The 12,776-nt window shown below is 47.8% G+C and overlaps 2 protein-coding genes and 1 non-coding gene across 3 annotated transcripts in view; all 3 read right to left on the bottom strand.

The window, feature by feature from the left end:
• Positions 1-713, bottom strand: part of LOC119362894 (very-long-chain aldehyde decarbonylase GL1-9-like) — a 3,231-nt gene extending 2,518 nt beyond the window's left edge. The window contains exon 1 of the mRNA XM_037628163.1: positions 131-713. Coding sequence (XP_037484060.1) covers positions 131-370 — 240 coding nt within the window. The 5' untranslated portion in view covers positions 371-713. The remainder of the gene's footprint in view (positions 1-130) is intronic.
• A 667-nt stretch (positions 714-1,380) lies between these two features.
• On the bottom strand, positions 1,381-6,295 carry LOC119362893 (developmentally-regulated G-protein 3). The gene is made up of 10 exons (XM_037628162.1): positions 6,115-6,295; positions 4,782-4,835; positions 4,089-4,262; positions 3,915-3,986; positions 3,766-3,825; positions 2,923-3,032; positions 2,250-2,549; positions 1,962-2,153; positions 1,829-1,880; positions 1,381-1,758 (listed from the first exon to the last, which is right to left on the bottom strand). Exons 1-10 carry the CDS (start codon positions 6,154-6,156, stop codon positions 1,708-1,710), a joined length of 1,107 nt encoding a protein of 368 aa, XP_037484059.1. The 5' UTR covers positions 6,157-6,295; the 3' UTR covers positions 1,381-1,707.
• Positions 6,296-6,461: 166 nt separating this feature from the next.
• Positions 6,462-6,533, bottom strand: TRNAW-CCA. The gene has a single exon. It is a non-coding gene; the product is annotated as a tRNA-Trp (tRNA).
• Between the last annotated feature and the right edge of the window lie 6,243 nt (positions 6,534-12,776).

Here is a 12,776-nt window from a genome sequence, read left to right as displayed (position 1 = left end):
GTAGTCCAAGCCAAAATGTGAGGAACTATTGATTAGCTCTGCTCCTTGTCCATATCCATGGCAGCTTACATCACCACTGAAGGAACAGGCAGCAACGAGAGCAGCAATGCCGCGGGGATAGTAGGCTTACCATGAAGAGGATCATGGCGACGATGGCCTGCACGAGCTGCTGCAGGAGCACGCCGCGCACGACGGCGGGGAGGGTGACGAGGTTCTTGTCCTCCTCCTCTGCCCGCGTGTGGAGCCTGTAGCGCTGGAGCGGGCGGCGGTGCAGGACGAGCTGGTAGCCGCCGGCGTAGACCCAGTAGAGCAGGATGGGCGCGAAGGTGCCCATGGTCTCGTCGCTCACGTAGCCTTCCCACGGCACCATTGCTGGGCTGGCCGCCGCCTCCTCCGCCCTCCTGACGGACTCTGCCTCTCGCCGCCGCCACGCAGATCTAGGGAACCGGGAACTGCCGGGCGGCCGTGTTCTTCTTGTCCCGCGAAGCCGCGCGCCTCGGGTCGGGGCAGAATGGGGGATTCGACTAGAACCGACGACGGGGCCAAACGGAAATGGCAGGACCGAGGAGGGTAGGAGCAGTCCAGGAAACACGGAGAGAGGAGAAGGATCGACTGATGATTAGCAGAGAAGATGACGCCGCCTTGAAGAAGTAAGGGCTTCGTCTCCTCCTCGTCGTCGAGAAAATTATTGCATGTGGATATTTCTTTCTATTTTCCTACTATCCTCTGTGATTTGACGATGGAGGTTTTATTTGCTCCCAATACTTAATCGGCATCAACATGTGATCTTCTCCGATCAAAGTAGTCCACGCTTGTCTACAGGAAGTGCCAGAGGAGGCGCAGTTCAGGCTATTTTCCATTCTAACCCTCACATGCAACGCCGTCTCGTTTCTTTCACTCGCAAAAAATCTCTTGGGAAATCTATGTTTTGTACTGCCAAATGCAAACTGATGTGACGCGTATGACCCATTTAGAGATGGGTCACCGGTGACATTCCGCGTCAAATCAACTGCTCCTGGTAGTGGATGCTCCGAGATCACAGGAAGCATCGACAAATAAAGCCACATTCTCAGAGGTAAAAAAGGAAGGAGCGTCAAACCAAATGGAGATCCACACGTCCCAATCATTGATAGTACCAGCGAACATGCGTACACCCACAACTTGACAAGGCACCGTCACATGCTCGCACCACAACAGCAGATGCCCCGTACAAGGATGCTGCCAGATGGTCAAGGATCATAATGCAAGTCGACAAACAGCCAAACGATACGGGATCTGGTAATAATAGTAATGACAACCAGTACACTTGCCATGTTATCCTCAAGTTTTGTTCATCATTGGCAAAGTATAATCAGCAGCCTCATCATCAGGGAGATCAGAAACGATAAACTGAAACACTTCAAAAGCTATAAGAACCATCTTAGCATCTTCTCGAGATAGATAAGCATCTTCCCATGTGTTCAGCGGTTGTGGCATGACAGGCATCAGTCACAATTACATATGGCTACTTGGCACAAGCTAATAAAAAAACTGTCCACATTGTCTTGTGATCGAAACCAGATTTTTATGCAAACAGCAGCCCGACGATGGGCATCAGAGCTAGCAAAAGGAACACCGGCCCTAATGTAGCTGCTTCTCAAAAAGTTTCATAGCTGAGAACTCCTTCCTGATCCGCAAAACAGAATCGCTCGCACCACGGTGTGTAGCTTATATTTTCTTAATGATCTGAACAACGTCCTCGTCCTCAAGCTCATGCTCCTGCAGAGGTCTTGCGAATTAGTGCTAGGAAGGACACAATGTAACACGGCAGTGGTTGAAGAATGCGTACCTTGCCGACTCTCTGAGGCTTATGCTTCACGCTTGAACCCCACACCAGTGCACTGCAAGTTTACCGATCAATTAGCCTCACAGATTAATGGTTACAAGGAAGCAAAAAAGCCGGGAGATGTGGCTGTACTCACTATTTAAACTGCTTCGCCATGTCCTTGTGGATTTGGTTGCAGAAGTCCTCCACTGTTTTCCTCTTGGATGATAAGATCACAGGATCCTCGTAGTCTGGGTTCAGCCCTTTGGGTTTTGTGTATAGCCTGCACAAATCTAGGTATTCCCAGACCATCTCTAGAAGCCCATCAAGGTTCCATTCCAGATGTGCACTGTCAGCAGGTAACAGAAAGAAGAAAGTGCTTTAGTGGCCAAGGAAAAATAGATAAGAGAAACCACACATATCAAGAAGCCAAGTAAAGACTCACCTAATTGGGCAGTAATGGGGAAGTTTGTCCAAGATATCCAGCTCTTCGACTGTGATCTGGTCAATTTTGTTGACGACGTAGATGCAAGGCATGTAGATTCTACTTCCCTCGATGACATCTATAAGGTCATCTGCTGTTGCATCAAATCTCAGGGAGACATCAGCATTATGAATCCTGTACTCACTACAGATTGCTTTTACTGTGTCAAGGTCCAAGTGTGTGTTCGCTACTGTTGATGTAAAATTGATGCCACCCTTTTCCTTTCTCCTGAATGTCATATTGGGAGGTGTCTTGTTCAACCTAATACATGGAAAGCTCATACAGGTTAAAGATCAACCTTGTCTCAACAAACAAGACATTCAGAGATGAAATCATTTCATGGGAAGCAAACTGAGCAGGTGACCAAGAGAAGGGAAAAACACGGCCCACCATGGGAACACCCTAGTACAAGACTGTTTGAGAAAGAAACACCTTACAAAGACAAATATTATCACATGCAGAATCTGGAATTGCCATGCCCAATGGACACGGGTGCCACTCATGTAATTGGATAATGCCCAAATTCACAACAAAGCTAAACAAAACCATTTAGGTTGCTGACAAACAATTTCAGCCTGGAAGAGAAGGACAACAAGTGCTCAAGAATCAAGATGGTATCAACATAGAGACTTACCGGATGCCAAATCCCTCAAGCTCCTTCTCAATGAGTCGTTTGTGAGTTATGGGTTTTATGGCGTCAAGAACAATCAGAATGACATTACATGTCCTAGCTGTGCTGATGACCTGAAAATCGTATCAATCATTAAGCCAAGTAGACATGACATAACTCCTAAAGATAAGAACAGGGGATAATTCAGGAAATTCTTAGACCACGGTGTGCATAAAGTGTCCTGAATAAATAAAAAGCATGCACAAGTTATAACGCGGGCAAACCCCTTCGTGATATAATAATTTTTAGTCTTTTACAGTATTGAAAAGCATGAATATTGGCTGAAATATTTTGAAAGATGGTAAGTAGAGCATGCAACAAACTTAATAATCCACAAATTAAATGGCTTGGAAAAAAGGTACGACACAAAGGAAATTTATTCTTATGATCTCTCAAGATGGAAAAGAATATCCAAGTAACTTCCCAGCCATATGTAATAACAATGTACATTATGAGCTCGAAAGTGAAAGCACAATATTGATTGCTACAATGACAATTAGCATGATTTATATGGTGCACTATACCCATTTCCCCCCTAAATATTAAAAAAAACACTACCAGGAGAGAGTGGCAATGCATTTTTGTACATACTGCTGCCATAGATGATTTCTATAATAGGTGGGTGCTCAGATAATTCGCACAAAAGATGGGTTCTAAATGCTCACATAAATATTAAACTAACAGTGCTATGAGAACTGTAAATAATGTAACTATTCATGTATGATACATCGTGACATGTTTGTTGAGACCATGTGTCCATGAATATGAACTGCACTGCAAAAATGGAGCAAAAGCTGGACATATTACCTGCCTCCCTCTACCCTTTCCATCTTTAGCACCTTCAATGATTCCCGGAAGATCTAGAAGCTGAATAAGTAGTGACTATTACAAACAAAGAAAAACATTCTCTGGCAAGAAACGCCAGCTTGTAGCTTTCTTTGAAAGTAGAAGAATACCTGTACTTTAGCCCCTTTGTACATAATGACTCCAGGAATGCATGTTAAAGTTGTAAACTCATAGGACGCAACCTTTTGAACCAGACAAGGAGCAGAAAGAATGTGTTATTATCAGTATTGAATAACATTATAGTCCAGAAAAGTGTAAAGAACATTAGTACAGAAAGAGCAGACCTCTGAGAAAGTTCCTGTCAGCTTGTTCAACAATGTTGATTTCCCAACCGAAGGAAAGCCCACCAAACCAACACGTGCATCTCCACTTTTTGTCACGTCGAACCCCTCACCGGCACCACCACCACCTTTGGTTGTAGGAGTGAGCAACTCTCGCCGTAATTTTGCAAGTTTAGCCTGACGGAAGGAATAACTCAGCGAAAATTTCCTAAAAGTAGCAATAATAGCTTAAACATAAAACATGCTCATAACTATCAAATCCTATAGAAGAATAAAATGGTTTAGCTTGATGAGGGAATGGAGCCTGAGACCCCATTTCAAGCACTTCTCAACGCCATATGCAAGCTCATACATAGTGCAGCATATAACCACAGTATTGCATTGCCACGGCCCAGATGCAACTGTTATGCATCAAGGTTCATCCACAACAACGGGGACCATGCTATTGGATTTGATAAAATCAATATCTACACTGTCAAGCCAATGACCCAGATTAAAACTGACAGCACCGCCATATGGCTGGACATGAAGTAAGGCAAGATATATGTAGCAACAGCAGCACAAACATTTAGGCATAAGTTTTTGTGAATGGTAAACTATCTGTAAGCTAGTTCTTCAGATTCCTAGACAATAGCATGATCTATTATGGAATTGATTCCAGTTAATTGAAATAAATAGATAGGAGCTTCAAATCACCTTGAGAAGACCAAGATGGTGTGCAGTGGCTTTGTTTTTCTGCGTCTTTGACATCTGTCATGTAAAAGAGAAGCAAAAAAAATAAGCACAGGGTTTGTAAAGTGGATAAATTTGCATTTGGCCAACTATTTGAAACATTCATGCTCGCTTGTCCAGTCCTTCAAGAGCGCTAAGAGCAGCTCAACATTATGCATATATAAATAACATTTTCAGAGTCTCACTACTTGACAACGATTTAATATTGTCAAATGTTGACCACAAACCAAAGCACCAACATATCATATCACTTCAGAAGCATATTAATATCCAATTAAGTACCACCTGGACTAAATCATCACCATGACATACAAGATGCCGGTGAGCACTCTATGTGCTCGTATAGCAGAGTCCTAATAATTACATAAAAGACCAGCAGCTTCTTGTGACAGTCATAAACAAGCTAATTCAACAGTTACAGCTATCAAATCGCGAACAAGCAGACAAAGGTAAACTAAGTGAATTACCATTGAACCTGCCAGTCCATTATAAACCCCAACTTAAACTAATTCAGTACCCTCTGCAGCAGTTTCCGAGCATCTTTGAGCATGACTTGTCAGCAAAACAAATGCTCCTTCTCACATAACATTCCACCTAACACCTGAGCACCCATTTATATCAACTAAGCCCCATTTGATAAGACACGCTTACTCAGGCAGATGATAAGAAGCTATCATCAACTTAAAGCCCACTATCTGATTAGCTTATACTCCCTCTGTAAAGAAATATAAGAGCCTTCTTTAGTGATCTAAACGCACTTATATTTCTTTATGGAGGGAGTATATATTATACAGAACAACAAAATGCATCACAATTCAAAGAATTTTTTGATCCAAATCATTTCAGTCTGCAACCAAAAAGTGAAGACCAGCTACGGAGACCGAATGCCACCAAAGCCTCACTAGCCATCGACTAAGCGTATGTCTAGAATCTGTGAGCATTGGGTTAGCATCCATCCTATCAAATCAAGAGTAGCAACAGCTAGACGCAGCAACACCGCATATCCCCAAATCCATGTAGCAAAGCTAGCTGAAAATAAACAGTTCTAAATCGACACTAGAAGTAAAAAAACTAGGCCCCTGCTACTTGTAAACCTAATTAACATAGCCCCAAATCCAATCTGACTACAGCTCAAACCGCACAAGCAGTGAGCCACGGCGAACCAGCATGGTACAATTTCAATTCGAAACTAAGCAAAGCCCGCACGGACTGCAGCTCTACCACTACTAATCGCAGGAGTCAAATCCATCCGCCGTCGCGGTGGGTCGCCGGAGGGCTGGAGGCAACGGGCAAGTACCTCGTCCTCGATGTCCTTGATCTTCTGCATGACGGTCGCCATGGCTGCGGGCCGCGGAAGGGGGCTCGGAGTCGGAGGGTTGTAGAAGGTTCGCCTGCTCTTCGCCGGCGCGGCTTCGCTCGCGTGGATGCGGAAGGGAGGTCAGGGGTGAGGAGGAGGAGGAGAATGTTCGCGAAGTGGCTTGTGAGGGTTTTGGACTTTTGGTTCGGAGGCGGCGGAGCGGGCCACGACTCTCCATGGGCTTATTGGCAAAATGGGCCTCAGTTTGCTCTTTCTTCGTTTGCCACAAGGGCCCAAAACGGCAAAAGTTGAGAAAAAAAAAAGACCGGATTATATGTTCGGGCTATTGAACCCGACGTGAATCGAACACGCAACCTTCTGATCTGGAGTCAGACGCGCTACCATTGCGCCACGGATCCGGTGTTCACAAAGGTGACACTTTATTTTATCAGTTTAGAGCGACAAAATGGCTGCCTCCTAACCTGAACGAGGCAGGCAGCATCAATAAGGTCCTGACCTGTTATGGTTCTGCTTGCTGGATACAATTTGGAGACAGAAAGGGGAAAAGTGGAGGAGGAGCGGGAAGGGGAAAGCAGAGTAAATAACTACTTGACTCGTTTCTGGACACCGTCTTCTCTCGTCGACTCGTCTCTTATAGCTGCCTCCCTTGCCGTCCTCGATCTTCCTTCTGCCTGCTGGGCCTCGAAGGCACGGGCCAGGTTTTGATTCCTTCTGGATGCCTTGGGTCGTCGACCAGGTGTGGGCCAGTACGTCACACTCCCCACCCCTTTCGCAGCGGCTTGACCCCAAGTCGTGAACTCTGGAAATCGAGAGCGCGGGACAAATGCATCTTCCCATGTGTCGTGTGCTGCCGGTCGCCCAGTCCAACGTACCTTGACGCGGGGAATGGTCCTGCCACCCTTCGAAATCAACTTCGCTTGGAGAATGCTGTCATGTTGGAGGAGAGACAAATCTCGTGGAACTGTGTCAGGTGTCACTTAAGCACGCGGAGGGAGCTTCTTCTTCAGCTGAGAGACGTGGATGATGTCGTGGATCTTGGAGTTAGCTGGCAACGCCAGCTGATAGCTCACTGCTCCGACACGGCGCATCACTTGATAAGGACCATAGAACTTGAGGGCCAATTTTGCGTTGTGTTGTGTGGCTAGAGAGTGCTGCAGATAGGGCTGTACTTTGAGGTATACCTGGTCCCCCACTTCAAAGGAGCGCTCGCAACGATGCTTGTCTGCTTGGCGTTTCATGCGAACTTGAGCTTTGTGAAGATGCAGCTTAACCAGTTCCAGTGTTGCGGCTCGTTCGTCAACCCATTCACGAAGATCTGTGGACATAGCTGGTGTTTCCATGCCGAAGGGACGGGGCAAATAACCATACAGAGCTTCAAAGGGCGTGCGACCCGTAGCTGTGTGGAAAGAAGTGTTGTACCAGTGCTCTGCCAGGGGCAACCAACGTGCCCACTTGTTTGGAGTATCATGAGCAAAGCAGCGGAGGAAGGCTTCCATACACTGGTTCAATCTTTCTGTCTGTCCATCGGTCTCCGGATGTCTCGCAGAGCTCATGTTGAGAATTGTGTCAGACAGGCGGAACAGCTCCTGCCAAAACAGGCTGGTGAAAACTGGATCACGATCTGAGATAATGCGTTGTGGCATCCCGTGCAGCCTGTACACCTGATCAAAGAAAGTCTGTGCCACCTGGAGAGCTGTGTAGGGGTGCTTCAGGGGAAGGAAATGACCGTACTTTGTGAGCTTGTCTATCACCACCAGAATCACATCGGTCCCTTGCGATTTAGGAAGACCTTCCACGAAATCCCAGCTCAAAGTATGCCAAGGGTGCGGCGGTATGTCATGAGGCTGCAATAGCCCAGGAAGTTTGCAATGCTCTGCCTTGGCCATCTGGCAGACCTCGCAGCGCACATAGTCCGTCACTGATTTCTTCAACTTAGGCCATGCAAACAAACGCTTGACTCGCCGATAGGTTGCCAGCACCCCGGAGTGACCTCCCACTGCACTGTCATGTAAGCTTTGCATAATGTGTTGTTGTGCGAGCTAATTGGAGCCCACCCAGATCTTGTTTCTGTAGCGGAGGACCCCGTGCAACAGACTGAAACCTTATTTGTTAGAGCCGGTCACCGCCAGCTCGGCTACCAATGCACTAGCGTGTGGGTCGTCTGCATAGCCCTCCACCAAGTGTTCTAACCAAGCAGGAACAGGGGCCGAAATCGCCAGCACAGGCAGATCGTGTGGTCGACACGAGAGGGCATCGGCAGCAGCATTTGAAATCCCGCATTTGTATTGAATGGTGTAGTCGAGGCCTATCAGTTTGACGAATGCCTTGTGTTGAATCCCCGAGCTGAGTCGTTGTTCTGTCAGATGTCGTAGTGCCTGCTGATCTGTGCGAATCAGAAAGTGGTTGTGCTGCAAATACGGACGCCACTTCTCCACTGCCATGAGGATAGCCAAGCACTCTTTCTCATATGTGCTGAGAGCTTGATTTTTAGGACATAGAGCCTTGCTGAGGTAGGCCACAGGATGTCCTTGTTGCATGAGAACGGCTCCAACCCCATCCTTGCACGCGTCTGTTTCCAGGACGAATTGCTGAGAGATATCCGGGACGGCCAGGACCGGGGCACTGATCATCGCTTCTTTGAGCAGTTTGAAGGCTGCATCGGCGTGTGGAGTCCAGTGGAACAGGGTCCCTTTCTTAAGTAACTCAGTCAAGGGACGACTGATTACCCCGTAGTGCTTGATAAACTTTCGATAGTATCCAGTTAACCCCAGAAACCCACGGAGAGATTTGAGGTTAGCTGGAACTGGCGATGCTTGTACTGCTGCAATCTTGGCCGGGTCTGTAGCGACTCCGTTTGCTCCTACCACGTGGCCCAGGTACTGTAGTTGTTGTTGCGCGAACACACATTTGGAACGCTTGACCACAAACTGGTTGTCTTGCAAAACGTGGAACACTTCTCTCAATTGTTGCACATGTTGTTCCAGAGTCGAGCTGTGCACTAGTATGTCATCCATAAAGAGCAGCACTCCCTTGCGAAGTAACTTGTCGAAGGCAAAGTTCAGCACCCCTTGAAAGGTGCCTGGAGCTTCCGACAGCCCAAATGGTAGCACCAGAAATTCATACAGACCTTGATGAGTACGGAAGGCCGTTTTGAACTCATCTCCTTCACTTTTTCGAATCTGATGGTAACCAGACAACAGATCTAACTTGGTGAACCAGCATGCCCCGGCTAGTTCGTCTAACAGCTCGTCCACAATCGGCATGGGGTGCTTGCTTTTAACAGTGATGGCATTGAGCAAGCGATAATCCACACAGAATCTCCAGGTGTCGCCTTTCTTGCGAACCAACAAAACAGGAGAGGCAAATGGATTGTTGCTTGGACGTATGATGCCTCGGCGGAGCATCTCTTTGACCTGTTGTTGGATTTCATCTTTTTGCTGAGGAGTGTATCAATACGGTCTCGCACTCACTGGCTGAGCTCCGGGAATCAGGGGTATTTTGTGGTCCTGAGGTCGTCGAGGTGGTAGGGCTGTAGGTTCCTGAAACAACCCATTGAACTCTACCAGCAGCGCCTCGATTTCTGGAGGTAACGCAGATTGAGCTTGCGACACATCCAATGACATCAACTCTAGCTCTTGGTGGACAGCACACACCTGAATTGCATGTTGCACGGCTCCCCTGCGCAGAAGACTGCGCATCTTCCTCGCAGACACAGGTTTACACAAGGTTGTGTTGTCCTTAATGCCTGTCAAAGTAACTCTACGTCCTTCATGTGTGAAATGAAGCATCCGCTTCCGCCAGTGAGCCCACATAGGGCTGTGGTCTTCAAGCCAATCTGCCCCCAGGATCAGGTCATAGCAGCCCAAATTCAGCACCTTAACATCCTGCTGAAATGTTTGGCCTTGAGTCCACCACGTCAGTTTCGGTATCCACTGAGAGCTTGACATTGTCGCCCCTCCGGCAATCACATACTGGGCTGGTGGCATATCGTGAGGTTGAAGGTGCAGTTCATTGACCAGATTCCCGTCTACGAACGAACAATTTGCTCCCGAGTCCACAAGAATCAGGACGCTGTGTTTCCCGATCAAGCCATGCAGGCGAATGATTCGGCGGTGAACTGTGTTCGCTGGTGTCGAGGCTGTCGTTACCAGCATCACTTCCTCGTCTGAGCTGGAATCCGAGAGATGCTAAGGATCTGGGGGGTCATCGAGATGTAGAACTTCCAGTAACTCTTCCATGATGTGCAAAGGAACCTTGTCTGGACACTTGTGACCCCGAGCCCAAGGATCTCCACAAGTGAAACAGAGATTCTTGGCCTTGCGATAACTACGCAGAGCTTCAAGTTTCTCGGACAGCTTGCGACTCTCATCAGGCACTGTCACTGTCTTACTTTTCTCTGAATTTGAGGATGTCTTGCCCAAGTACCGGTGACTTGATTTGGAATGACTTGATTGTTTCTCGTTCTCCAGTTCCACTTCCTGCAATAACGCCAAAGAACTAGCAGTATCTACATCTTCAGGCTGGTGTAAGATAACAACTGAACGAATCTCAGCACGCAGGCCGGCTAAATATCTCTCAACAAAGAGCACTTCGCTGGTGTTAGGATCGACCAGTAAAATTTGGTGTCTAAGTGTGTCAAATTTAAGAGTGTACTCATCGACCGATCTTGTTTGGTTCACTAGCAGTAATTGCCTCATGAGGAATTTGTGTTTGTTTCTGCCCCACTTCTCCCTAACAACATCTTTCAACTCATTCCAGTGAATGAATTTGCGCCGCTTTTGAACCATTTGAAGCCACAAGGCAGCATTGCCCACACAGTTTAGGGAAGCGAATTTAGCTTTCATCCCTTCAGGAACACCATAAATCTCAAAATAGAGTTCACAATTTTCTGGCCAAATTTGGTAATCTCCTCCATGAAACTTAGGAAAATCCATTTTAGGTGTGGAACCAAAGTGAGAGCGATGTGAATTGTGAGTTGTGCGCCTATCCTCTGCCGGAAACTCTCTGTCGAACAGGTGTTGAGCATGAATGGGCATACCGTTGGCCGGAGGCAGAGTGGAGGATCTCGGATCCCCCAGCACTACCCCCCGAGGATGTTGATGCCCGTCGTGCCCGTCGGGCCGATCCGTGCGCACCTCAACAGTGGGAGGGTTGGTGAGGGTCGGATCTCGCAGGCGTGGTGCTGGCGACTCGAGCACATCTAGCCGCGCCTCCACATCCTCCGCATGGAGTTGGAGAAGCGACACCGAAGCCGCCAGGGACTTGGTCGTGGTGTCCATCGCTTTCATCCAAGCCTGGAATTCTTTGAGTTGTTCGGCGATGGCATCCAGCTTGGCGTTGGTCGCCGCCCCGTGCTCGTTGACCGTGTCCATGGCCGCAGAAATCTGCTGCTCCACGGCGCTCGGGCCGCGCTTCTTAGGCGCCAGATCTCTCACGGAGCCGCTATTCCTGCCGAGAGATAGGAATTACAGCTGCAACCAGAGGTCGCTACTAACCCCAGACGGACTGGCGGATCTAGCGTGCACACGCGGTGGATCGAGAGACTACTGATACCAATTGTTATGGTTCTGCTTGCTGGATACAATTTGGATACAGAAAGGGGAAAAGTGGAGGAGGAGCTGGAAGGGGAAAGCAGAGTAAATAACTACTTGACTCGTTTCTGGACACCGTCTTCTCTCATCGACTCGTCTCTTATAGCTGCCTCCCTTGCCATCCTCAATCTTCCTTCTGCCTGCTGGGCCTCGAAGGCACGGGCCAGGTTTCGATTCCTTCTGAATGCCTTGGGTCGTCGACCAGGTGTGGGCCAGTACGTCACATGACCTAACTGCTCGTCCCTTACCCACAATCAACGGACGGTGACACTGGTTACTTGCGTTGCACCGCACTAGATGCCGAGCGGCCGATGCTCTGAGAGCAAGGCCAGAGACCTTCATCGGGGACTTGACCATGAAACCGGCCGGTGAGCTGGTCATGCACCACAAAGATATCCGATTGGACTTCAGCTGTGCACGCAGGAGGACGTATCCACCAGTCCGCGTCTACCCGCACGGATGGAAGGGCATAGACACGATTATCAGTCATTGGGTTCAGCTTTGCTAAGCAATGTGTTCAGTTCTTTCCTTAGTCTTAGGCTAGCGGCGTAATAATTCTATAAAGAGGTATGCTAATTTTTATTGGTTCCAGTCACCAATGAGTTGGCTCCGCCTGAAAATGCTTTAAGGGCATTTCTAACCGATCCCCTAAGAATAGTGGAGTAAACCCTTCGTGAAGTATATTTACTCTGCTAAGTTTTGGCTGTGTTAGAAGGGAGAGAGGGAGATTTGAAATCATTCATTGTATGATGGATGTTTATTTATTGCTTGAGCCTCGTAGCCATATATATAGGAGTACAATGACCAACTTGGAGTACAAGACAAGGTAGGACAAATCCTAGTCTATCCTATACTTCCTAATAATCATATACTCAACATCCCCCCGAAGTCACAACGGTAGCGATGCAAATGGTGAGACTGGAGAAGAATCCGAAGGCAAGCCGACGAACACCCCCCCCACCACCACCATAGTCGTAACGGTCAATGCATCGCGGAAGGCGTGGCTGGAGTGAAAACCGACGAGGTTGCTCAAGCAAGGTGGTAGCCCTT

This window comes from Triticum dicoccoides, chromosome 2B (assembly GCF_002162155.2).
Source record: "Triticum dicoccoides isolate Atlit2015 ecotype Zavitan chromosome 2B, WEW_v2.0, whole genome shotgun sequence".
Classification (NCBI taxonomy): domain Eukaryota; kingdom Viridiplantae; phylum Streptophyta; class Magnoliopsida; order Poales; family Poaceae; genus Triticum; species Triticum dicoccoides.
Note: the sequence above shows the minus strand (reverse complement) of the source record. Positions and strands in the feature narration are given on the sequence as shown.

Coding starts and splice junctions, on each gene's coding strand:
- LOC119362893 (XM_037628162.1), bottom strand. CDS start 6,156: ATGGCGACCGTCATGCAGAAGATCAAGGACATCGAGGACGAG. Junction 4,263..4,781: donor ACCATCTTGGTCTTCTCAAG/GTGATTTGAAGC, acceptor TCCTTCCGTCAG/GCTAAACTTGCAAAATTACG. Junction 1,759..1,828: donor AGCCTCAGAGAGTCGGCAAG/GTACGCATTCTT, acceptor AGACCTCTGCAG/GAGCATGAGCTTGAGGACGA.